Source organism: Cynoglossus semilaevis, chromosome 2 (assembly GCF_000523025.1).
Source record: "Cynoglossus semilaevis isolate Cse_v1.0 chromosome 2, Cse_v1.0, whole genome shotgun sequence".
NCBI classification, from domain to species: domain Eukaryota; kingdom Metazoa; phylum Chordata; class Actinopteri; order Pleuronectiformes; family Cynoglossidae; genus Cynoglossus; species Cynoglossus semilaevis.
Genome location: NC_024308.1, coordinates 17960133 through 17987454, shown reverse-complemented (window position 1 = coordinate 17987454; position 27322 = coordinate 17960133). Strand labels below are relative to the sequence as shown.

The following is a 27322-nucleotide window of genomic DNA, read 5'->3' as shown; positions in this document are numbered from 1 at the left end:
TGGCAGGTGGGAGGGAGGAGAAGGCCGGGGCCCGGGCTCTGCCGATGTGGCTAGGCCACAGGGCTCGCCACAGAGGTAGTGCAGCGATGAGGCCCTGTCTGTCTGGGTGGTAAACCGAGAACGACACGTATCTTCTTCTGCAAGACAATCTGAAGTGTGATCAAACTTTAGTCACAAAAGAAAACTGAACCTCTGTGTTGGTCTATGATCTTCTTTTCATCCTATGTTCCACTAAGTCTTGGAATTGTGTTCTGTTTTTATACATTTTTATTGGAATTAACCCCTTGAGCTGTCGTCTGCTGTAAAATGTGTTTTACATTCCGTACATTATTCACTCGATTTGGAAAACTCTAAAATCTCCACTTATTTTTAGGCCGATGTACTCTAAATGTAATGTAATATTGCTGTCCTTTGTTCTACGAAGAAAGTCAAATGTCACTATAAACCATTTCTTTTGAAAAATATATAAAAATAGATTTAAATTTGTCTTTAATGTCTGCGACTGATTCCCTTGTATCCAGTGCGAGGACTAGAGCAGGAAGTCCGTTGCCTTTTGATGAACATAATGTTTTGTTGTCTTCTTCCACCCTCGCCATTACACCAGTATTGATCTCATGTTAATGTCTTAGGTCCCAGAGCGCCTGTGCACTCAAACGGTTAATATAAGAAAAGCCTGTTTAATGTTGCCATCTTGTGGATAATAGACATTACTACAGTGTCATTTGTGTTTTGTTCTACTACTTTATGTTGTACTATGTAAAAGTGAAAAGAACTTTGAAGAAAGGTACTTGCGTGTCAACTTATTGGTATCTGATTCTTTGTTCCGACAGTGACATAAAGAAGGAGCAGTCGCCACCATCACCAGATGATGTGATAGTGTTATCAGACAACGAGCCATCCAGTCCGCTCATTAATGGTCACTGCTTCACAAAGACTGACACAGATAAACTTATGGTAGGAACACACATTTCATTGTTTTTACTAAAGTTATTATCTGACAGCTTGTAATTTCCCATAGTTGATCTGTTGGCAGCATTTTAATTGCTAAATAATATGTTGTAACTAATAAAACTGTCTAATCAGTGATTCTTCAATGCTTTATGTCTTTAACATTTGTAATAGAGAATTTTTTTTTCTGTTATGACCTATATAGAAGAGTTCTCCTGAGGAGAGAGAACGCATTATTAAACAGCTGAAGGAAGAACTTAGGCTACAAGAGGCTAAGCTGGTGCTGCTTAAGAAACTCCGACAGAGCCAGATCCAGAAGGAAAGCACTGCATCAAAGGTAAAACTCGGTTGGGACAAGACGGCGCTGTTGTTGGTGTTACTTCTACCATCAATGGCAATAGTTACTGACATAGTTAAAAGATTGATCTCCTGAAGTAATTTTTACCCCAAATTACAATGTTTATCAAAAGTTTTTAACTTGTGTGTATTTGTACTCAAATGGCTTCATTGTCAACCACTGTACTATTTTTCAGGCTGCTGGATCAGTAGCTACCCCTCCTCCTTTGGTGAGGGGAAGCGTTACATCAAGCAAAGGACCCCTACAGGTAATATATATGCCGCTTGTTTGTGTCACCTACCACTGCCGAGGGTCCAAATATTGATAACTTTGTATTGTCTTGTTGTGTTACTGTTATGTTTAAGAAATATTTCAAAATAAAACTGGTCATTCATTGTTTTTCTTTTTTTCTTTTTTATTCTTGTTTATTCAGATTGTAGGTCGAAGCTCAGGCACAGTGATCCCTCCCCCATTAGTCAGGGGTGGCCAACATGTTCCATCTAAACATGGCTCTCAGATTGTGATGCCACCGCTGGTCAGAGGCGCCCCGGTAGTGTGTACAATCTCTTCTCATTACCAAGAGTCAATTCTTATATTTCTGAAATAGTTTCAGTTGATATCTGTGGTTTAAATATTTCTCCTTCTGCCTCTGTGCCGTCAGCCTATTGCAGTTACTCCTCAGCAGATAGCCAGTCTACGTCAGCAACAGCAGCAGCACAGTGGTTCTGGTCCTCCTCCTCTTTTACTCGCTCCCAGGGCGTCCGTTCCCAATGTCCAGGTCCAAGGCCAGAGGATCATTCAGCAGGGACTTATTCGGGTGGCTAATGTGGCCAACAGTAATGTCATGGTCAACATCTCTCAGGTCAGGATCTTGGATCATTACTACAGGACACTTTTCTTCCCCTTTATGCGTTCCCTTTATAAAATATTGCATTTTTCTCTATTTAGGCTTCTCCATCCAGCCTTAAAGGATCCTCGGTGTCATCTAACTCCAGCATAAATGATTCTCCTGCCAGCCGGCAGGCCGCTGCCAAGCTGGCACTGCGCAAACAGTTGGAGAAGACTTTATCGGAAATTCCTCCGCCCAAGGCTCCCGCCCCAGACTTAAACTTCCTGCCCTCAGCAGCCAATAATGAGTTTATCTACTTGTTGGGGTTAGAAGAAGTGGTGCAAACACTTCTAGAAATGCACGGCAGGGGTGGGTTTACTTTCACACTCATGTATCTCGTCTGGTGAGAGATAATGCTGGATGTATTTTAAAAAATGTAAACTCAACCATTTTAATAAAGAAGCTTCACTTTTTTTTCCAGGTAATCTTGGTCCAGCTGCTGCGATTGCCAACACCATTCCTAAAGAGCCCCACACATGTGCCCAGTGTAAGACAGACTTTACATCTCGATGGAGAAAGGAGAAGGCTGGCACCGTCCTCTGTGACCACTGTGTGTCGTCCAATCAGAAAAAGGCATTAAAAGCTGAGCACACAAGTCGTTTGAAGGAAGCTTTTGTGAAGGCTCTCCAACAGGAGCAGGAGATTAACCAGCGCATCCTCCAGCAGGCGGCCTCTTCCTCCTCTTCCTCGATCTCTAAAACCACCTCCTCATCCAGCACCTCACTGTCTAAAAGTGAGATGCTGATTTCCCAGACATACAAGCAGGTCAGTGCTGCCATGCAGCACAGACCTGTAGCCGCCCACCATGCCACAATTAAACAGGTAAATATTGGCACTTAAAGGGTTTAGGACTGCAGTTCACTAAACATATTCATAAAATGAATAATTCCCTTTTTCTTTTCATGTGCAGAAACTTTCACATAACATCCAGTCCACAGGGAGGTCCCATGGCGTGGTGCACTCATTCCCCTCCTCTCAGCTGCAGAGTTCAGTGACAGCAGCAATGGTGGGCAACAGGGGAAGCAAGCATGCCGCAGGACGCTCTCTGCAGCCGGGGGCAAAGGTCGGCAGCAGCACAAACCAGGGCAACATGACTGTCTGGAGAAAGCAGAACAGTGGAAATACAGGTACATGAACGAGCCGATGGTGCATCCACAAATGAAACATAAGATTTTCAAAATTTCAAATACAATGCGTGGCCCTACTGACATCACTGTTGAATCGTGTGTTGTTCTTGTTGACTGTTGCACTCATCACTGCTGTGGTTTGTTTCCTCAGGTGTATCTATGGCTTATGTGAACCCCAGCTTGTCTGCCCATAAGGCTACCTCTGAGCGTCAGAGAGAGTACTTACTTGACATGATTCCCTCGCGTTCCATCTCTCAAACAACCAACACATGGAAATAATGCAATCCAGCTTTTCTCTAATTGTTTCCCTTCTTAATATTAATAACAGCCGTTTTCATTAGCATTCTAATCTTTCGGACATGTAAGCCTCTGGACAAAAGGGGTGCAGGTGATGGTCTGCCTATTTTTTGTGTTTGTGGGAAGGATCTTTACTTCTTCATCACCTCCTCAGATCTTCTTGCTAAAAAAAAAAAACTTGCTGCATCCCAAGCTGCCACATTCCAACTTGGGATTCAAAGAGATAGTGGAAAAGAATTTTGTGTACCTTGTTTGAGGGCTCGATTTATTGGGAGCGTGTATGGTTTTTCACAATACTCCAGTGATGGTTCCTTTACTTTCCTATCCATCATTCGAGCTTCCCACGTTTACTAAAAAGAAGCTGACACACAATCCACGAGTCCCTCCTGTCTCTGCATAAGGCAAGGGAATTAGTAATGGCTACAACACAATAGACCATCCGCCTTATGTCCTGCTCCTCTTCAATCTGAGCCTGCCAGACTCAGGCCCATGTGGTGGCCAAAGTGAACTTAACTGAAGACCTCATGACAGAGATTATGGTTGAGCTTCAAGGACCATTCACAAAATAAGTACTGCAGCTTTGCAAAAACGTTAAAAGAAAAATTAGTTTAAAAAAAAGAAAAAAAAAAGAATAAAGATGTGCACACAGACTGCCTCTTTTTAATCTACACCATGTCTCATAGAGAAGGGGGTGCGTGTTTGATTATTTTGTATGGCTGAATGTTAGGATTTTGTCATTGCTTCTGTAAGTCATATACTGTGTTTGGAATATTAAATATTGTGCTCCATGATACTTTGGAAGTGGCCTCTTGTCGAGGTCTGAATTTACAGGCTAATGTTACTGTTGAGGTGGTTTTACATCTGCTGGGTTCCATGTTGTGGCCTACTTTTAAATACTTGTTTTTTTTTAAAGATGTGGAGGAAGAATAATATTTAAGGTTTCACTGACTGGTGTGAGAACACAGACGGGATGTTTAGAGGACTATTCTGATTGAATATTGTTAAACTTCCAAAGAACTAGTGGAGCCCAAATGGAATCCCTTCTGCTGGAAGGTTTCTATCTTATTTGAACCCTCTCTGGATATAAACATGAATTCATGCTAAAATAAGGGGGAGGGGAGGGTCAAAGGAATGTCATATTTTTGACATTTATTGTTTGCTTCTAGTCATAGATTGTGGTGCATTATTGTTTTTTCTTTCTGTAGACAAACTGTCTCTGGGTTTATTTATAGGGTCCTGTTAGTGATGTAAGCTAATGCCCTACGTTTCGATGATAGCTTCATGAAACGACCTTTCTCTGTCTAGAGGCTCCTGCTCTCTGTGAGAGGGGCTGGACAGCTTTCAGAATATAGTTATGCAAAAACCCCTATAGCAACAAACTATACTAGTCTTTAACATTACAGTGTGAGTGAATGATGTCCAGTCTTTGAATTGAGCTAACTATGCCTTTCACGAGCTACAGATCCAGGTCGCGGCAGCACAGGATAAGCTACTGATGTCACCACGTCCCACAGTAAACTCCAATTGAAATTGAAACTCTATGAAACCATGTTCTGTTTTTTTGCAACTATAATTCAAAACTGAGTGGTGTTGCGTTTTTGGCCCTACTGATATGTCGCTAATAAAAATACAATAAGACATAAAATTCTCAAATTACATAATAAAATACATCAAGCACAACTTCATTTGTTTTTGTTTCTGCTACTGGATAAAAGCTGGGCATCAGATGAAATGTATCCCTTTATCCAGGTCTTGTGTAACTGCACACAAAGGATCACTGAAGAAATCCCAGTGCTTGTCTGTACATTCCTGACTGGCAGAGAGTAGCAGCCAGTGTTATGTGAATGCTAATTAAACAAAACAGTACAAGCCCCAAAGTTGCTTTTGATCCTGCTACGCGTGTCCCTGTACTGTTTATCTACTTTCAACTGCTGCTGCTTGATGACGTTTCACCATTCCGTATGTGTGGGTCATGCTGCCCAGACCCAGTGCGGCCCAATTTAAAAACGAAACATGTATGAAAGTTTTTTTTTTGTTTGTTTTTTTGTAATTTTATTTTCTGCGCTATCAAATAATAATAAAACTAATTTTAACCTGTTACTTGTGAGTTGTGTGAATGTGCAAAAAAAATATTCAATGATGTAATTTAGGTCATTAATATTACCAACATGATCAATCATAACGTCAGCTTTTATGTCGTTTTTTTAGTTTTATATTCTGCCGCTGTGTCTTGCTATACCATTTTTAATACACTGTATACATATATACGTTTATATATGTATATATTTTATCCATATTTACAAGTTACCGAGAAATGTATACAAGAGGTGAAAAGTAGACTTCACGTTGCTTGCAATGCTTGTCCTCATCCATAGGTGGCATAGTAAACCAATATTTAGATGTGCTTATGTTGCTCTCGTTGTTTTTACAGGGATTCGTTCTTTCTGACAGGTGCAATTGTGTAACCCGGTAGAAAAGCACAGTTACACTCTTCTTGTAAGTAACAGTCATCTTGTCAACTGCACTTTGTTTTGTTTGTTTACAAAGCAGTTTTTTTTCTGACTCCTTTGTAGCCATCTTCTCTTATTTCATGTTTCTTAACCAGGATTCTAACTTCTCTGGTTGTGTGTTTGCATATATATATTTGTGTATATATATATGTATATATATATATATTTGTATTTAAACAGCATTGTGGTAGTACATAGTGTTTCCTTCAGCTGCTCCAATCCCATGTGATCATTCTGTGTGCATCACATGCCTTATGTGATTCTTCTAAACCCCCCTGTAATGTCACCCAGCAACACTTGTGTTGTTTTGTCTCTTAAGAGGAAGGACATTTTCTTTAGCTCCCACTGAATTTTGATAGGTGTTCAGGATTTCACTGAGGACTCAAGGGCTCTCTCACTCTAATGCTCGCTTTAAATTCCACATCAGAGGATCCCCTGCTGCTGCTGCAGAAAAAAGAAGGTGCGAGTGTCCGTGAGTGAGTGTGTGTATGTAAATTAAACAGGGGGAGAAGGAAGGTATACGGTGGGGGTTGAATCCTGGATGAGTGGAACGTGCAAGACCCCACTGCAACCTGAGCCAATCAGCTGACGAGCACCACTCCTGCTGGTTGTCAATTGGCTTGCTTTCCCTGCGAGTGCAGCTGGTACAGAGAGCCAGCTGGTTTAATCAGAGAATGAGTTGAGTCCACTGTGGGAAGAAGACCAGAGAAGAGAAGGGGGGGCAGTGATACAGAGGCAGGATTCACTGGGTGGTGGCCACTAATTATCTACCATTGGCCAAATCAATCAAGAGCCGCCGCCCGTACACATTCTCAGTCCGCTCCCAGGAGTGACAGGCAGAGAGTGAGGCACAGAGAAGGAAGGGAAGTGTTTTTATTTGAGGAGCAGCACAGCTCGTCCTCTCTCATATTTGCTGAAGACGTGCCGGGTGAGAACAGATGGACAAGATGAACCACAGCTCAGCTGATACGGAGGCTGAGACCATAGAAGCTCTGCGTTACCTCAGGTAGGCACCTGCTCATCACTGAGCCGTCCCAGTTCTGCTCTGTCGTTCCTCCAGTTAATGCACTGATCTGTCACAGTTAAATAGTAGTGACTGACATCAGAGAGTGCAGCCACATTGGAGAAATGCATCTTTCTGCAATGGGAAAATTGAAGAATGTGTTGGACATATAGGATGGTGAGGTCAGAGAGAAAAAGAATGAAGTGCTCTTTAGAATGATGGAGTTTACAGTAATGTTCGCAACATCAGTGTCTAATTTTTAAAATTTCTACCATTCAATTTTATTGAAATTCCAAAAGAAAAAGTGATGATAAGGAACCACTGGGTCCACGTAACGTCATTCAGCCAGTATTGTTCCTGTAAATATATGTGCGTGCATTGTTATTGTTTATTTATAATATTGTGCTGTCTGTCTGTCTGTCTGTCTGTGAGGGGCTAGCGTTAGCACATTGGTTAATTTTTAATCTCTAGAAGCTGCACATAAACATACTTAATCTTTCGTATCAGAGTCTGCGGTTGGTCATGTTCAGACTTATTTTCCACCTTTTTCCTCACACATTTTTACCCGGTATATACTTTTATTTGCAGGTGCATCTCTATGGTCTCGTCTTTCTTAATGCATCTCACACAAGGTAATTTTTTCCCCAAAGAGTAGTCTGCAAATACACATTAAATAATTCCACGTCATCTAAATTACTTTTTTTTTTGTATTATGTCTATGTATAGTCTCTATAGACATCATCCTATAGAAGGCTGTCTCTTTCCTTTGACCCACGCTGATTGGTTCAAGCCCTTGGACCGTGTCCATTCTGTAGCTCTGGTTATGCCAAAGAATTCTTTTGTATTTATGCACTTACACTGCTTGACAAAACTAGTGATCGTACAGACATCTAAATTGATGGGTGGATCACTTAACAGAAACAAATATCAGTCAACGTTTACTTTTAATGTAGAACTCTCCTTGGCAGACCTGGGCAAACTGTGGCCCGTGGGCCAGATACGGCCCGCTGGGCTTTCTAATCCAGGCCACCAAACATTGGTAAAAGTTATGGCACAGACTGATGTCAAACCTTTCAACCAATCGACTGTAATTTCTGTTGATGCCACTAAATGGCGACAGACATCATATGTGCCTAATGATCTAATTTTTTTTTTTAGTCAAAAAGTTTGCCCACCCCTGCTCACTGGCTACACAGAGCTATTTTTAAGAAGGATGGTGTTGGATCATGTCTATTTTTTTTTTACCTATGATTCCATTTCCTAACTTCCTAAATTCTGCTATCAAAATGTAGATTATTTTTAATAATTTGATTATTTTTCTATAACTCTCTCACTGTTGCACCTGGCATTTCTGGCATCTTTTTTTAACCAGTTTTTTATTTTTTTATTTTGAGGAGCTCGTCCGCCTGTGTGACAGCTCAGGCATTTATGGAGCGATTTAATGACGGGGGCAGAGAGGGGAAGGTGCAGTCAAGTCAAGTGTAAAAAAGGTAAAGAGAGGTAATTTGCTACTCATGCAGTTTTCGTTCACAGTTCTACGGCGTTTTTCTACCGTATAATGAGATCTGCAATGAGACGGCTATTTTTAATCTCTGTGGAGATTGTCGGGGTTGTGTGGGTGAAGTCTTAGCATCTTCAGACCATTGTGAGGCTGAATGGCAACATGCAAACATGTCAGTAACGAGACGAAACGCTGACGATAATGTTGCTGGTCTTGTCTGAGCAGCAGACAGGCTTTCTTGCTAAACAGCACCGAAAAACAACATTTTATGGGATAAATCAGCACAGAAAATGTGCTTCATGTAATATTTATGATACTCGTGCGCAAAACATTTCAAAGTGTCAAGAAAGACATCTAAAGACAAACGTGCTGTTACTATCGTCTGTATCGTAAAGCTGCAGCAGAATGTTACAGGGTTGGCTGCAAGTATGTGTGTGTTGGAAATGAAAAATAGGTGAGAGAAAAAAAGAAGGGAGAGAATGGGGAGAGAGGAGGTTGCTCTTGGTGACAGCAGTACAATAGCTAAGAGCTGGATACAGCCAAATACAGAGGAGTTGGTAGAATGCACAGAACAGAAAGGGTTCGACTTTGATCAAACGACTGGGGTCAAACTCAGTCGTGGGCCAAACTTAATATTTATTGAGAAATCAACAGTATTTTTGCATGTTGTCCCTTCTCTCCAGATATGTAGTAGTGAGATATGCAATGACATATGCTATTTTAAAGATATGTAAAAAAAAAAAAATTCTTCCTAAACATTGAACCTGGAACACTTGAGAAATTAAATTTAAAATATGATATTGCGCATACATCGCTAATACCTCAAATCCTGCCACTGTATAGTGACTATACACTAATCTCGCGGGCTAGATGTAATTACACCAGAGGCCAGATTTGGCCCGCGGGCCTGAGTTCGACACCTGTAGCGTACGGGTACTGTAGTTTTCAACTAGCATGAATCTGCAACTTGTAATCCTGCGTTTTCAGACCAAATTGATGTGTAAGGTTGATGTTAATTTAAGGTGTTATTAAATCAAAAAAACATGAAGGGCCCTGGTCAGTTTTATGGTAGTAATGCCTCAGCACTTTACTACTACTACAGTAGTATGCAGCTTTGCTTATTTGTTATAGTATTTTTGTTTCAGTATGACATTTTCTTACAGTAACATTTACAATACAGACCAAAACGAGAAATAATGATAATAAAAATAATGTCAGACCTCAGTGAGTCATCAGTGTTCCATTTGTCCAACTCGGTACCGATTTAATGTCTGCTATGATTTAAGAAATAGATTTTTTTTCTCACAACAAAACCCACTGATCAGTGTTTAACGACAGGCATTTGGTCTTAAGTGGCTTCAGCGCTGAGGTTTCGTCCAATCACAGCCTGTTTTGAGCATGTTAATGGAATACTGAATCAACTGTCAATTATGAGAGTAAAGTCAGCAGGCGCTTTTAATCGCATTTGTTTTATTAAAGTAGGTTATGAATAGGCTACATCTTCAGGTATTCATTAGTAACTCCTATCAGTGACTCTGAAGAGAAAACATGGAGCAAAGCAGGCAGCAGCTCCGTTACCGTGTCCTTGAAATTTAAAGTACTCTCAGAAAGTATGAAGGCGCTGCGGGGCAGGATTTGAGTTTTATTGTTTTTATATTAATGGAATCCAACGAACATTTGAATCCAAGTCTGTCCTGAGAGCAAACGAATGAACGCGAAGCAGCCAAAGAATTGACACGATGCTAAATACTGAATAGGCTGGCTGGGTTTGCCAGAAGGGGGAGGTGTGTGTAGGGGGGAGTGAGATTGATTGTTGGAATAGCAGCTCCTGAAACAACAGGGTATTTAGTAGAAAGAGAACAAAGTCATAGCCTGTACATAAGAGGATCTCACACTGACATTAAATAAAGTAAAGGCTGGTATTTCTCCCCGTCGTTACCACGGGTCAGAGTTGTCCTGAGGAAGGTGAAAATAAAGAATGGCGTTCTCATGGTGACAGAATAGGAGCGCTGCCCACCAGCTAGTAACTGTACGTCGTCTCCATGGGGAAAAAAGAAAATCTGTAGGCAGTGAAGAAGAGAGACCAAAATAGAAACCAGAAAGGGAGGAGAGGATTCAGATAAAGACTGTAAATCTGATAAATGGAAGCAGAGGAGCAGGATCTTATCACCTACTTCATATCAACGTGTTTTATTTGCCATGGAACACAGATGCTACTTTTGCTAGAGGCCAGAAAAGTAGAAGCTCTCGGTTTAAATCTGCGTCAGGCTGGTCATCTCGGTACTTCTGTTTTATTTAAAAAGTATCCCTGGAATGCTAAATTGGGCTTTTCTGGTCTTGAAAACCTCTCCGTGAGCTTCACACAGCACACACCCACGCTGCTACAGCGCGCCTATTTACAGCAGCGCTCCCATTCAAGGACCCAATAACCGTTTGTTCACAAAGTGAAAACGGTGGCTACAAATCATTAGAATTTCAAAGCGATGTTTAAAAAATAAATACATTTGTTTTTAGAAGTGGCCACGCCTTAATGTAGGTCACTATTATTTTAAAACCAATCAAATAATTCTCATTCATATTTGCATATTTTATTTCATCATTTGAAGACATTTTATAAAATTTGAGATATGAAATAATATAGTAATTATTATGTAGTTAATAAAGCACTGTGTATTTTTCAACCCTTATTAGAGCCAGTTTCTATATATATATATGTATATATGTATAGATATGTATATATGTGCATATATGTATATACAGTATGTTTATAAATATATATATTGTTATTTATATATATGATTGTTTTTATAAAAAGTAGTTTGTGTACCAACTCTCTTGTCTATTTCATATTTGTTATTATCTTGATTTTGATTGGTTGATTGGTTTCCAACTGTTCAATCCAAATGTACGCAACTTGTATTTTTTTTTTTTTCAGCCTATAGGTAGACCGTTGCAAAATTGTCAGGGTGCTTAATACTTATACAAGGTCATAATTAAGTACTTGAAATACAAGAAAATAAAGTATAACTGCGTATTGCTCGGTTTTATCAAGTAAGATAAAGGTTGAGAAAGGTGTTTGCCTAGCAACAGCCAAGTGGAGCCTCCATCCACATCTATTTTTAGTTGGTTTTGGCGACTGTAGAGAGAAGACGCAGGCCAATTTCTTTTCTTTGGGATGTTTTGATGGACAGTTCCAAAGGCTAGACTCCCAGGTGGCCTCAGAGCTGCCGGGTTAATGGTGATGCTGAGAGAGGCGCGCGGTAAGAAAGACGGCAACCTGCAGCGCTAGACACAGACACCAGCTGAGAGGAGACGCCATGTATACAGAACATCCAGAGAGCACAGATAACGAAGGGAGGAATTTGTCGAGGTATTGCGAACATTCCATTACACACATGAATGTTCCATACGTCCATACACTCCACACCTAAGCTTTCCTCCCGTGATTTCTTCAGAGGTGGTTTACAGTGGCTGTTAGTTGAGGTAATGTTTAATAATCTGAAGACATAAAAAAAAAAAACGTAAAAAGAAACAAGCTGTGAAGACTTAGCTTTCCCATGGACGTGTCTACTTTGTAGTGAGATTCTATTTCATTTTTCCCTTGGCAACTTAACCTAAAAACACACACACATGGACATACATAATCATGAATCTATATTAACATATTATTGCATATATTCGCACCAACCAGTGATATGCATGTTTCCAGGACTAGATTAAAATCACGAGTCAATGCAATTTCTTCATTGTGGATTTAACTATAAAACTGAAAAGTAAAAATTCAGTTAACCTAAAATACTGTTGTTCTAGGGCCCGTTGGAGGGCCCTGCCCCCCACTTTGGGAACCAGGGCTATAACATTAGGTTGAAAATGTGCTGTTGAATCCCACTGGGAAGGTCACTGGTTCGTGTCTCCTCTAGGGCAGATGGCTGTCTGTGTGGAGTTGGCTTGTTCTCCAAGCTTCCAGGTTCTGGTTCTCCAGTTACCTTCAACACTTGAACAGATAAAGAAACAGAGGTTGTGGAGGGGGTCAGTGGGTAGCACTGGTGCCTTACATCAAGAGGGTCATCTGTAAATGGTTCATGTTCTGTTCTTGGTTTCCCTTGTTTGTGCTGTCGTTCGCCCACAGTCACATGAACTGCAGATTAGAGAACAGTTGAATTATAAACTTGACCACAGACGTTAATGCTCCTGTCAGTGGATGTGGTCTCTCCCTGTGGCCCTGTAATTAACCGCCCAGCTGCTGAGGGACTGGGACTGGCTTCAGCTCCCTTAGAGACCTTATATAGAATGAAAATGTGGAAGATGAGTCAATGAAATATATAAATAATTGTTTTGAATCCAGTTTGTTCCTTTAAATTTTTATTTTTCGAAACTGTCAAACTGATTTCGCATCAGTCGTAAGACTTTCTGCCATGTGACCCTGATGTTTTTCCTTTCTTTAATTTCACGTTTAATTGACTTTCTACTCTGCCATTTGGCGTAGAACACTGTTTTTGGCCTGTTTCTCTTTTGTCTAAATCATTAGGGATTTATTTAAAGTACAGAGGGGAGCCTGCGCCTACTGTCACTCATGCTGTATGCAGATTGCAAATTTTTTCTGCCACCTTTATCTCTGCTCGTTACTTCTCCGATCATCTCAGAGGGAGTTGGGGACGATTCGTACAAGACACGGTATTCTCCAGGCTTTTACGCATTCAGTGCACAAAGTAATCGAACACTCCTTATATGGAACCCCATGGAGCTACCTGGCCTGCACAGCTGCTGTGATACTCCTGTGCTAATGTATAGGAAATGCCACATGTGCATACATTAAAGATCCTTCTGTCAGTGCCTGTTATATATTATATATGTATATATAATATACTGTATAACAGGTCTTATACTGTATGTATGTATGTGGTATGTACGAATGGATATGTCTGTATAGCTGGATACATATATACACATATATGTATGTATATATGTATGCATGTATGTATATATATACATATATATTTATGTATGGAGATATATATATATATAAAACAGGCCTTAGAGTAGGGGAGGGACCAGGACTACTTCTTCTTCTTCATTTTCATCTTCATCATTTATAACAGTCACCAACAACATGATCACTCATAATCGTCATCACCATCATCTTCAACCACTTCATTATTCAATTAGATATCCTGTTAAGTATCATCCTCCTCATTATCATTATCCTTATCATCATCATCATCATCATCGTCCGTCTGTTCCTCCGACGTGCACCTACGTGGCCGGTCATTTCTGCCATTTGCTCTCATCTGGCTTGGCCCTCATTGCGTATCTCACACATCTCTCTCTGCCACCAGCCACCTTGGTGTTGTATTTGTCATCCGCCTCTGCACTCCACTCCCCGTCACACTCACAAACAGACACATGGCAGCATGGGTGTGAAAGGTCGGCCGAATGCCAGTTTGAATGGGATGGCTCTCTGGTCCCTCGCGGCTCCCCACTGCTGTGCTCATTAATTATACAAAGCCTGTGCGTTGTGTACTCTTCTGTGTCTCTCGGTTCAGGTGCCTGGATTTGTATGTGATGTTTTAAAAAACAAAAGCTGGAGCGACAAGTACTTGGCCGTACATTTCAGTACAAAATAACCTTTGGCATAGCAGCTGTGGTTTGTGCGGCGTGTGATTTGTGATTGGTTTTTGTCCTGCTTTGGTTTTGCCTGAAGAATCTTGTTTTCCTCTCTCTGGTGCTGTTGCATGCTGCAGACTTAATCCATAAAGTGCGGGCATGAAAATGAGATTAGTCAGAGTAGTCATCTCCTGGATCCAAAAGAGCCAAGAGGAAACGAGGCTGTGCGCTCCTGCCATGTCCTGAACTCTGCAGCAGGGTCAGTAGTTAGAAACAGAGCAGTGGCCTACTTCTATCAACCTCCATCACTCATCCAAATCCTGCTGGAGTTGATTTTTTTATATCAGCATTCATAAGGTTACAACCGACCTCTGAGTGAGCAAATATAAAAGCACTGTTTATACCGCCCTGCTGCTTCAACTCCCTTCCTGTAATGTGTTGATTCGACAATGAAGAAAATAGAAAAAATTTCATTTTCCTAAACCCCAGTTTCCTTCTCCTAACTGGGAGGAAAAGCTTCGGTGTTCTTGCCGACGTCTTGCTACAGTTGTATCTTCTCATTCGTGACCGAAGAGAAACCACCAGGGAAACTTTGTCTGTTGTCTTTTTAATTTCACAGAAGAACCTGTTATGTTGCCGATCCCAGAGGGCCGAGACAGTGGGAGGGAATAAAATGCATAAAGGAGAGAGTTCTGCAGCTCGTACGCCCTTCGGGCCTTCTTACCTCTTTGTTTGTGCCACAGTACAAAACAAAACACTGCTCTACAGCAGGTGTCAAGACAATGTACACGAAAACAATATATGGAAGAAACTCCTCCTCAGTCTTCCTGTTTTTAAAATGATATAAATCAGGGCTCCCCAACCTCAGGTTCGCAGACCAGTAGCACTCCGTAGATCATTTGTTACTGGGCCCGTAGTGAAACACAATGACAAATGTACTTCGTTTTTACTAATTGACTTCATTCAAAGAGAATTCATTCATATCCATCTGGCAATATTTCAAAATAAAAAGTCATCCAAATGATGTTTTATTTTGAAAATCTAATGATATTCCAACAATCGGCTCGGTGCTAGCGATCCGCAGTTACAACCAGTACTGTCCGACAAAAAACAAAAAATGTTGGGGACCGCTGATATAAATAACAAATAAAAAGCACACATTTAGGACTCACCAGCGCCATCTTGCGAGAATATGGGGAAAAAAATGGGACAACAGTGTTGGCGGAGACTGACGGTGTCAGTTGTTTGTTTGGTGGTTGGTTTTAGTGGTAAAAGTACTTGACATTGACAACATAACCTCAGGTTAAATCATTCCGTGCTCTGTCTGTAGCAGTTAATGCTGTATATTTGACCACAGAGCACAGGGAGGGCTGACTGAACGCTCTCTTCCTGACAAGGTGTAATTAGTCTCCTTTATTTAAATCTCAGAAAGACCAGCGCACCGTTTGTAATTATGTCCTGTCACACTCTTCCCGTCCTTCTTTATCACCTTACTAACGGATATTCTTCTTTTCTTTTTTTTGCTATGTTGTTTTCTATTGTAGGAATACCTGTTAAGCCATACAAAAAAGTAATATAAATGTTAATATACTGTATTATGCAATAATACGGACAGTAGTTTTTACATCGACTCGTTGTTTTTCTTAATTGTCAGCTAATAATACGGACAGTAGTTTTTACATCAACGACTCGTTGTTTTTCTTAATTGTCAGCTAACAAGGATTTTCTTTGGAACATGCTCGACACGTGCGGCCCCCGTGTAATTATTGGTTTCACACGGATCAATTATTTCTGCTCGAAAAACTAATTATTTGGCCTGGTAGGACGACGTGTAGTGTTTTCAAATGCTTTTCCACTGGTACAGGTGGGATTTTTATTACTGACTTCAAATCAGGAAAATGATGGCTGAGCATAGCTTTGATCTGTTGAAAGGAAATGGCTACAGAGTTTTAATTGCTGCAGTAACTGTTATTTCACGTAACAAGACAGCTGATTGGTCGGTTCTGACCACCAGGCTCAGTCCTTGTACCAGCTCTGATCTGGAGGTTAGTTGTTTTGAATGATTAGCCATGTTTTTGGTCGGTAACTCATCAACGGTAGTGAATATTAAGTAAACTAAACTGAACTAGTTTAGTTCACTTTAGACCAAAGACTGGGTCGCGACCCTCAGGTGGGTCGCAAGAGGTTTTGTTTTGGGGTGTCGTCTAGCAAAGGTTTGTGAGTTTTAAAATATGGGTCCCAGATAATATAAGCATGTTAGCAGAGGGCTCGTTCGTCGATGTCACCCCCGTGTCAGTAGGCTGATGTAAACCTTGTACGCTTGACGTGGTTTTCTGCTGATGCACCTGTGTGTGCCTCACTGAGTGCCTCTCCATATTGATCACAGTCTGTACCCATTTGCTGTCACATGACATTTGGGAATGGAAGATACGAGGCATGAGTCAAGGATGGACATTAGCGCCATAAGAACACTTACACAGAGGAAATAGGGAACTGAAATGAGCCGGACAGCACCTGTGGCTTTGGGCCGGGCTAATCCATCAGGCTTCGTATGCCAGCAGGTTCACCGGGGGCAAAATGAGTTAGGGGAGGCGAAATGTGGGAATGACTGATTTTCATTATCCAAAAATGTCTGTCTCCTCGTAACGGAAATAAGTCCCACGGCTAAACTGATTAGGCCTGATCTGAAAGAATAATGCTATCGAGGGCAGTTGTACGGATGTGGGTCTCTCTCTCTCTCTCTCTCTCTCTCTGTCTGTCTCTCTCTCCCCCATTGTCTGCCTGTCACACTCACAGACCTACAGGCAGACCTACAGCCTAGGAGCTCATTGCCTAAGGAGACTGGAGGAACAGTGAGTCATGCATCCTGATTTGATAAAAATTGAGCAGCATGAAGGGCCCCGTGCTGCGCCGTTGAAAGAACACATATGGAGGAGAAGTACAAGTTGCTGTTTGTCAGCTGAGGCTGTTGAGACAAGCGTTGTCATCAAATTGTGCAGAGTATTATATCATGTGGGTCTTTTGACTGAAGTAATAGGACAAAAAAGGAAAGATTACTTTAATTATGCAATTAATATGTTGACTGTTTATATCAACCCTCTAACAGTCATTTTTAGAGGATGGAGTTGGAGGTCAGGCACAGCCTCTGTAATTCATTATGGAATTCATTATGACTCCCAGGCGTAATTCAGACTCTTCTGATGTTTTATGTCCAATATTATGATGTTAGCACTGTGTTAGTGTAGCTGAGTGACAGAGGTACTGATGTACAGTATGTGAATTCTGATTTACGGTGGATATAGAGTTACTGTACGTGGCGTGGTGTCTGAGTAATCTAATCCATAATCTTCTTGTCGGACCATGAGAGGAGACAGGGAGGACATGAGACTACAGAAAGACCCTCAGTTACCCAGGTGTTTATGAATTCACTGAATCACTTGAATGCTGTTCTGCTTTATGAAGTAAGGCTGTTTGTTTGACCTTCGCATCGTTTTTTATTTTTTTACGTGTCTGCTGTTCAGTTTTGGAGCATCACAAACACAAAAGGAACACAAAACTGTGACTGTTGTGTCAGACATTTATTTGACAAACAGGGCCATAAAACAGCACCCAAAAATACACCTGATGATGTTTATTATTTTCCAGTTTCAGAACAATATAAAGGACGGGTATGAAAGAAGTGGAGTGGAGTGGTGCAGACTGAGTGATGGAAGGAAATGAAACCTAATCAGATTGTGTCTGAATCAATGTAGAAATCAGTAGAAATAGTGGAACTAAAGGTCTTTAGAATAGATATTACACAGTGTTTTATAGGAATGGTCTCTCTTTTTTTATTAATTGACTTCTATGTTCTATGTTTGGTTGTAAAAACAGAACATGCTGTGGTCGTTTTGCTAACACCGATCCCGGCACTGTGAAATCTAAATCATTACCATTCTCCATTAGCCGTGGTAGCCAGCCAATAATTAGTTGTTACTTAGTCAAAATACAACCGTTGGAGGGCTTCCCTGTCATGGAGATGCTGTTGGATGTGGTTATTAATCAGCATGTAAAAGGCCTGAAGTATCATCAACACACGTGGATCATGGAGACGGATCAGTAGGTGGACAGATAGTGGGAGAGAGGACAGGCAGAGGGGGAGGCCTGGACCCCTAATAACAGAGTGTGGAACTGTTTCTGTCCACAGTCTGAATAATTATTACCTGCTCTTTCATTTAACACGAGAGTTTCCCTTTCACACGGCTAATTACCCAACGGTAAATTTAGGCTAGGTGGTGACAGGCCTGAAAACAGTTACAGTGCTAAAGTTCCCAGCACTAACTCTCAGTACTGTCATTTCAAACCTGTCTTACCAACAAGTTGGTTTAAACTTTAGTACCGATCCACAGGACCTTGTTTTTGTTGCTACTTCTTCTGGCAAAGAGTTTCTATGTGAGTGAAATGATCATTGATCTGTCAGGTTTTTACATTTTTTAAAATTTTGTGACAAATGTAGTTGTGTTTCTTATAATTTTTTAAAAAAAAATAGCTTTTCCGGTCCTCACGTTTTAAATGTTTTAAGTAAATATTGAGTACAATATAATACACATCTTCCATCATGTATCGTTGGCCAACATCAATAATGCACTGCTGTTGTTAAAGACACAGTTGCCGGCGTCTTCTCTGTGCCTTATAGTTCTCTGTGCAGTGACAGAGAACTACATTCAAAAAGGTTTTGTTTGTCAGAGCGCTCCACCTCTGTGATGCCGTGAGACTACAGTCTTCTAACAGTAAGTGCTGCGGTGACCTCAGAGGTGCCATTAAAGTTTCATCTTACCTCATGTGTAAACAGACTCATTAAGCAGACGGTGATCACAGATGAGCAATGCTACAATTAAGATGAAACATTACAGGGGAACCTCACTCCCAGTGTGGGGAAATCATGGTCTCCCCCGGGGAGAATGTACCGCTCGCTGCTTGACGGTGACATCACGAACAATTAAAACCACGGCCTTATTGGAGATACTGTACAGGCAGCTTTTTAAATTAAGTGTTATTTTGTCTGTAACATCTATCATATCCACAGCCACTGATTTGTTGAAGATTTTGATCCAAAACAAGTTTTTTAGCATCAGATAATTTACTGCCAGATCAAATCTGTAATCAGAGGTTAGCACCGTACTTCTCAAATAGTGGGGCGGGGCACAATGAGGTGCCGGGGGGGGGGCTTGAGGGGCTTCCAATTCAATATGGCACTGGACATAAGTGTAACGCTGCTGTAATGCTTGAATGATAGCAAGCCTCCAGTCACTAGGTGGCAGCAACTCATACAGTGTTTTGTACAGATAAAAATATACATGTTATCAGGTTCTCAATAGTATTTCAATTTGTGGGGGTGTGGGTCGGGGAAGGGCGTGAAAACATTTCTGTCTCCAAGGGGGGGCATGACAGAAAATAATTAATAACCACCTTCTATCTTGTCGTGGTGCTGCTCCCTAGTGGTAAAGCCTCCTGCCTTATAGTGAGCTGCACATCCACAGTTGTTGTGTTAGTACCCAGGATCAATAGTCCTGTCAGCAGCTGTTCTATAGCTGTGACAGTTTCCAACACAAAACAGCAACATTTGGATTTGGGATGTTTGGGTTTTTTTTTTTTTTACACCCTACAGCCAAACGAATCAATGATCTGTTCCCTCCTAGAATCAATTTAACTGGGTGAAAACAGCAAGAAGCTCAGATGCTGGTGGGTGCAGCGCCACCCAGAGCAAACCCTGTAGACCACGGTGAACTTTCTAAAGATCAGCTTGTCACAGTGACTCAGGAAACCTCCCTGAGGTGAGCCATGGGTGACAGCTGCTGCCAATGCTCCACTGGCTCAGGTAAATGCCAGGGGCCCCTCTTTCTACACACACACACACACACACGTACACACACTCATGTACACAGCACAAAACAGAACTTTAGACCTACTGTGTGAATTTAGAGCGCTTCATTGATTTTTTTTATTTTTGATTTTTTTGCATTGATCTCTGTCTGTACGTGTGCTCCCGTTGGTGTTGTCTGATTAATGATCTTGCAGTAGAGCGATGTAAATATACTGTATAATGTCCAATTAGTCAAAGAAGGGATGTGTCCTAGGAATATATTACAGTTGTGAAGAGTAAAGATCCGGAATATTGTTTTAGATTGTGGGTCATTTGCTGCACTGCTAAAATACACCACCAGGTGTCTGTAGAGTAATAAGGATGTCACGGGATCCGCAGTTGAATGAAAATTGAAGTTAAAAAAAAATCCTTATAGCAGTTCCACTCATTATACCTTGACAAAAGTACTGTCCAGTCAGCTGACCTCTGACCCACACGTCTTCATCTTTCCTTTTATTTGAACGATCTGTGAACTTGTTGAGATGTCACTGTCAACAAACCTTCATGAGTTGCAGTAAAAAGACTCAGTGTATATTTGTCCCTTTTGACAGGCTGTGTATATATATATATATGAGCCTCTACTGTTTGTTTTTTTTCGTGTGTGTAAATGTCTGTACACTCGTTTCCTGTCAGTACCTGCTGTGACCTTTATGTGTCATAGCACAGCAGCACTACATAATGGAACAACTTTTTTAACCATTAACTAACTAACTAACTAGCTCAGTTACTCACCTTAAGAAAAACATACAAAGTTTTATTTATGTATTTTATGTACATTAGTCTGGATGTTATTTTTTTGAATAAATAAACTCACTTCTGGCCACTCATTTATATAAATGACAATGTAAATGATGACGATGATGATGATGATGATGATGATGATGATGATGATGAAGATGAAACCAACAGGATGTTTTTCTCTTTGACAGTAAAGGGGAGGCGGCAGCCATTGAGACAGAGCTGCTGAGGGACTACAGATTTGGACAGCAGCAGCTGATAGAGATCTGGGGACAAGCCTGCGCTCTGGCCATCACCAAGGTCTGACCGCCTCCTCTGATTTCACTCAGTCTGCCTGTCACTGTTTTATTCGCCCATATCTGTTTTCTCTGCTTCATGGAGCGGAACACCGTTGTGCAGAAGTCATTCATAATTCCCATCCGTCCATAACTGTGTGGTCTTTGGCTGATCCTGTCCTAGAACCTGAGTATAAATCAAAGTTGGCCACTGCTGCAGACACAGTACAGGACCAGGGCGAGGACTTCTGCTTCTGTTAGACGCTGAGAATTCTTCTTTGACTGAACCAATAAATTAGCAATGCTACGCACTGAACGTTGGACACTATTCCCTGTGATGTATGGGAGTTTCTGTCAGCAATTTATTCAGCGACTCTTTCAGCTGTGGCACTTCCTGATTGATTTTTTTAAACATAGGCTGTCGATGATTTGAAGTTGGTTCTTTTCAGTCTGTTGTATTGCAGATTGAACTGCAAGGTTTGAGCGTTACCAGCATAAAACAACATTGAACAATGTTGTTTCTCCAAGGAGAAATACAAACACAGTGAATTATCTTTCTTGAGTTATTTTCCAGATCCGTGAAATGGTTTGGGGTAAAGTATCTCCGTCAGAGGAAACGCTGTAGATCTCCCCTTTTATGACCTTTCATACATGTGTCTAATACACAGCCAGCGTTGCGTGGTTCATTCGAGGCAAATCACGCTGTGGAGTCGATCAACAGAATGCGGTAGATAAAATTAAAGGGTAAAAGTGATATTTTTTTTCTCCCTGTTTGAGGGTTGCTTGATCACCAAACCAAGTTAGCTCCCCGGTGTGGCTGTTTGATTGTTGAAGAGGCTAACAGGTCACAGCTGCTGCCAGTTAGCTCTCCTCTCATTTGCATTGGCTTCCGTATAAAATGTCTGATCATTATGTGGAGGAAAAGGTTGTAATTTTCGATGACATTTACCACCAAACATTTGAGTGGCTCACCTCGGGGCAGAACACCTGAGCTCACTCTGTGCTCAGCACTCCTGCAGCACCGCAGCCCACAGCTGGAGCTCCTCCGCTCTGGTGTGGTTGCAGCTCTGTTCTGCTGGGAACTGGACTGTGCTGAGTGTGTGTGTGTGTGTGTTTGCATGAGGAGGGCTGTGAGGAACAACATGTGGTTCCCTTCGACCAGACCACTGGCTTGGTTTAATGCGACACTGGTTTCCGTAGTGAGCTCTTAAACAGGCTGTGATGGCTAAAAGTCTGAGCTTTAAGACACGTGAAACACTGAGCTGTGTCGGAAAAAGAACTGAAGAGAAAAACAGGACAGGGACGACACCGAGAACCAGAAACTAGAGCGAAGAACCTCAGGTAAACACTGAGAGCAGTTTGATTAAAGGTACAGTTCACAAGTTCATTGTTGCTGCCGTGTCTTAGGGAAGAAAGCACAGATGACCCAGAAAATATAACGTGTTTATAGTGTTTTAGCTAGGGTTGTTGGATATTAACTTTTTGCCGGTATGCCGATGTCCAAACACGATTCCGATATCGGCTGATACTGATATGGGCCTGGTATTGTTTATTTATTTATCTGTACAAAGCACAGTATGAGAATGAGATTAATTAACTGAGCTGAGATGCTGCCATCTCGTGACTATTACTTTAATATACAGCTGTTTATCTCCAAAACTATTTTTAGAGCACACATCATTTGGTGAAACTCAGGCATTAGCATGTTAAATGGGTCACATTTGTTTTTGTTTAAATGTAGTCACTCTAAATCAAGGCAAGTATCTCCGTCCTCTGTGGTCACGTTTCAGACGTTTTTTTAATTTGAATTTGTGAATCTTCAATGATACTCTATTACCAGTGAGATCTAGGTCATATGTTTAAATGCAACAGCGACAACTCACATAAATAATGAAACAGAAACACGAGCAGACGGAGGGTTTAACCAGGCCGAGGCAGAGTGGCAGCACCGATCAGAAACAAAGTCTCTGTGTAAATAAATCCACCACATCCACTTCATTATCATCAAACTCTGAGGCCACCACCACCAGGCGCGACAGCGTAGCCTTACTAGACAAACACGGCCTGTGCGCCGTGGACAGCTGCTGCCCGCAGCCGCCAGAAGCGCGCTACCGCTTACATGACATCAGTGCTATTTAGAGAAAATTACAGTAGAAGGAGATGCAGACAGTCTGATTTCATTGATTTGACTACAGACCCACTGCTGCTGCTGCTGCTTCCAAATATACCACACCAACGAGCGCTCGCTCATTCACACCCCTCTGGTTGCCAGATAGGACTTAGGGGTTTTAACAGTTCCAGCAGCCGCAGCTATTAGCTCCAGACTGTGTTTCTGTCAGTCTGGGGCTTTTCATCACCTGCACGGACACACGGGATGTTTTTGTGACCAAATGATAATAAATGAGTCTACGGTTTACAGGAACTTGTGAACTCAGTCTTTGGTCTTCTTCGCGTCTCTGTTGTTAGCAGCCTGATCATGTTTTCATAGGCTCGCCGTATGTATTGTCTTTTTTCAGAATGTGTGTGTTGATCGAAAGTAAAGGCACACGTGTCTTTGACATTAGTCCTACAGTGATCTCCCTCAGGGACCAGACTTCACTTCAGACAGTGTTTGAGGGTAGATTCTGCTCTTGTTTCCATATATTAGGTCTAACATTTTATAACGTTAATTAAAAACAAACAAACATTCTATTATTCTTTAATTCTGCACAAACCTCCTCAACAGATGAAACAACCCATCTACACCAGTGTCAAAAACCAAACAGGATAAGAAGACGGCCTTCAACTGGGTTTTAGAGCATTGTTTTTTATATAAACAGTTGGATTTCTTGCCATTTGCTGCCAATTTGAACCTTGTTAGATCAGACAACATTTGAGTGTCTCTGGATTGAACATCCACAACACTGGGGTTTATTTCCGTGTGCTCTGGATGGGAATGTTTTTAGGAAATAATGTTATTATTTCAGGCTTATACCAAAACAAACAGAAGTCTGGATGATCGTAACGTGATGTTGCTTTGTACCAGTCCAGAACCCGGGGGTTGAGAACCTCTGTGTTACAGATCAGTTGGTGATGGTTAAATAACTGCTCAGCTGATCAGTATAAACGCAGTCCTTTAGTTTTAGAGTTTCATTTTATGTGTTGTGCCGCGGCAGTGTGTGATTATGTAAAATAATATCATGTCATTAAAAGATCTAGGTCATTTGTACTGCAGGTATCAGCTTCCTTTTACCTGCTAACGTTCTCCCCTCCTCTGGTGTTACCATCAGCTCCAGAGGCCCTGACCGACCGTAACCTGCTGTAATCAGTCTGTGTGAGTCTGACGGTGTGATGATTTCTCCACTGAGCTCTTATGTAACAGATAACGGTCTCTTCCTATGGATTTATCGCCCTTGTTAATGCACATTGATTCTCATTAATTTTAATGAAACCATGCGGAGACTTGCTGACACCACCGTTCCCCTGTCACAGGAACTTCAGTTATTATTGGTTCGTGCTGTGAAAATACAACTCCTATTCTTAGAATACATTAATATAATTCTAATTAAACACACAAATACATACAATGGTAATTACAGAAATTATTTATTGGATTGCTATTTTATTAATTTTTTTGTGTGATGTAGACAACAAAGTGCTTTTGTTCTACAGGGGGTCCTCGACTTAAGTCGTTGTTCCATTTCTAGCGGCGACGTAACTTAGATTTTCGTCGTAAGTCGGCACTTGCATACAACTACATATCGCAATATCAGGGTTTATTTTGTCTCTGCTCTGACGTTACGTTCCCCTCCTCTTCTTCTAATGTATACGTCGGGGGCGTGGTGACGTAACCTTTAAACGCTGTAGGTCGAGGACGTCTTTAACCGCGGACCTCCTGTATTTATATCCTGATTTCCTCAGTTGAGTCTCATTTCTGACAGAAGTCAAACACAGCACAGTAACTGGCTTTTACAGCGTGAGCTCTGACACACATTTATTAGCTCTAATTAGACAGGATTTCCAGGCGTCCATAAATGATCTCCTCTGGGCCGAGCTCTCTTTTCTAGATGAGGAAGTAACGCGGGTGAGTTAGTCGTTTACTGCGGGTTTTTACAATGATAGACAATCATCTTTGCCTAATGTGGTAATGATGTTGAGGTGTTAGCCACTCAGACTTCCAGTCGTTCAGGCGTGTACCTGCCCCACTTAACGCTTTTAACGAGGTTTTATTTTATTTAAGGGAACGCAGGGGCAGTGAATGAGGCTGCCGCCCCTGTATCTGGGGACACGTTGGAAAGTCTGCCATTTAAATGTAATCAGCTGACTGCAGAGGCACCGGTGTTATTTCCACCACTGTCGGTGTCACTTAATGAGAACGGACCTGTTCTGATAGACGGTGGAGACAACAAACATGGTTCCATTTTCACCCACAACTGAGCGTGCACACTGAGCGTGTCTGGTATGCAGCAGGAAGCCGATCTAAATGTGTCAGAGAAGCAGAGAGACAGATCAGATAACCTGCCCTCAACAAAAGCCCCGAGTGTACGGGATAATACCGATGCCTATCAATCTCTTCCTGTTCGTGACACACTATTGTTCTCCCTCAGCGACACTTTCTATTTTCTCATCTGTACATCCTTCTGTCATAGATCCTTCCATCCACAGCTTACCTTCTTGTCTGCCCCTCCCCAGGCCTACCCTCTCAGCTCCTTACCGAAAAAGCAGCCGACGGTCCTGGTGATCTGTGGTCCAGATCAGAACGGATCCATCGGCCTGGTGTGCGCCCGACACCTGCGCATTTTCGTAAGTCGATGAAATGCATATTTGAAATCATCCATCGGTATCAAAATGTGGTTTTTGAATGTCTGTTTTTCTACCATGGGAGTTGAGGGAATTCTCGAGTTTCTTAAGGGCTAACAGGAGGTTCTCTATACAGGCCCTGTGTGCTTCTCAGGAATTCACTGCAGCTCCTGTAAATGGCCAAGACACTTATCCCATTACCTTCTCTGCAAGGGCTCTCAGACAGCCATGATATCACGCTATCGTTACTGCCATTAAAGCTGTCTGCTTCTCCCGCTCGTCGGCCACGATATGATGTCATGACCAAGATGTGTGCCCCGGTGGCTACATACCGACTGTCAAAAACATGACGGCCGGACGTTACGTTTTTCAAGTTAATGTTCCACGTCTCATCCGAGTGGTTTCTTCAGTTCAGTGAAAAAAAACCCTTCCTGTCCAGTCGGCTAACGAAACTTCAACCTCGACTATGGCCGACGGTCTATACAGATATATTGTTCTCGTGACGCCTTGTCGTTAACTCAAAATAAAGTTTGGAAAAACTTGTGGTCCCTTTGGCCACAGAGAAGAAATAATCATTTTAAATAAAGAAAATATCTTGGGTAAAACATTAAAATGTTATATTCCTGCTACTCACTTTCACGTTCTTATGACATTAGACTGCAAACATAATTGACCAACTGGGACCAATGTCTGAGTTTGCTGTAATGTAAGAAATCTGAGTAGTGACTTTGGACCAAGGCTCTGGTGTGAGACTGAATGTTTTTATGGTGCGCTGTGATCCCTGTCAGCAGAGATACACGAATGCATTTGTTAGGCCACAAATATCTGCACACACGTGTACGATGCACTCTATCTGTTCACTGAATCAGTGCTGCATTGTCACCATATTTTCACAGCGAGATGGTGGTACCCCGATGTACTGCGCTGATGAAAACACTGGATGAATTAATAGTAAAAAAAAAACAAAACAAAAAAAATGCATTTGCTCTGTGTTGACAATTGTCTCGCTGTGTGGTGTTATTAAGGAGGAGTTATTAATTCACAGAGAATCACGAGCTTTTTCCAAAACTAAAAGTGGACGTGATGATGCCATGTCTCCGTTTTCTTCAGTCACCGCATGGAAACTTTCCATTTGTGAAGTCTGTCTGGTTTTATTTGGCGTGAATCAAACGAAAACCTCACCTTCACGTCCGCGGTTAGGCACAGTTGGAAACTTCTCTCGTCGACTGTCAAAATGGAAATTGTCAACTTCAAAGACTGTCAAGTCAAGCTTAATATAATTAGCTGTTCCATCTTCCTCGCTGCAGAACTGATCCCTTTGTCCTTTAATGGGCCGAGCGTAAAAAAATTAAAACGTAAACAGTAGCTCACATCAAGGAGCGAATTCGTAACCTCCTTAGACGAGATCATTA

General features: G+C 41.6%; 3 protein-coding genes across 4 annotated transcripts in view; 2 read left to right on the top strand and 1 right to left on the bottom strand.

The window, feature by feature from the left end:
- Positions 1-5698, top strand: part of gatad2ab (GATA zinc finger domain containing 2Ab) — a 15947-nt gene extending 10249 nt beyond the window's left edge. The window contains exons 3-11 of one of the 2 annotated variants that reach the window (XM_025066321.1): positions 831-954; positions 1154-1285; positions 1482-1553; positions 1719-1835; positions 1947-2147; positions 2234-2483; positions 2596-2996; positions 3085-3301; positions 3453-5698. In XM_025066321.1, the coding sequence (XP_024922089.1) occupies positions 831-954; positions 1154-1285; positions 1482-1553; positions 1719-1835; positions 1947-2147; positions 2234-2483; positions 2596-2996; positions 3085-3301; positions 3453-3580 (1642 nt within the window). In that variant the 3' untranslated portion in view covers positions 3581-5698. Of the gene's footprint in view, positions 1-830; positions 955-1153; positions 1286-1481; positions 1554-1718; positions 1839-1946; positions 2148-2233; positions 2484-2595; positions 2997-3084; positions 3302-3452 lie in introns of both variants that reach the window. The other variant, XM_017040665.2, reaches the window with a different exon arrangement.
- LOC103399996 (methyl-CpG-binding domain protein 3-like) overlaps positions 1-27322 on the bottom strand; it is an 844757-nt gene that overhangs the window by 769488 nt on the left and 47947 nt on the right. The window lies entirely within an intron of this gene.
- The window catches only part of yjefn3 (YjeF N-terminal domain containing 3), a 25412-nt gene continuing 4195 nt past the window's right edge, over positions 6106-27322 (top strand). Inside the window, exons 1-5 of the mRNA XM_008307297.3 lie at positions 6106-7114; positions 21048-21156; positions 25803-25913; positions 26047-26135; positions 26807-26826. Of these exons, the coding sequence (XP_008305519.1) occupies positions 7047-7114; positions 21048-21156; positions 25803-25913; positions 26047-26135; positions 26807-26826 (397 nt within the window). The 5' untranslated portion in view covers positions 6106-7046. The remainder of the gene's footprint in view (positions 7115-21047; positions 21157-25802; positions 25914-26046; positions 26136-26806; positions 26827-27322) is intronic.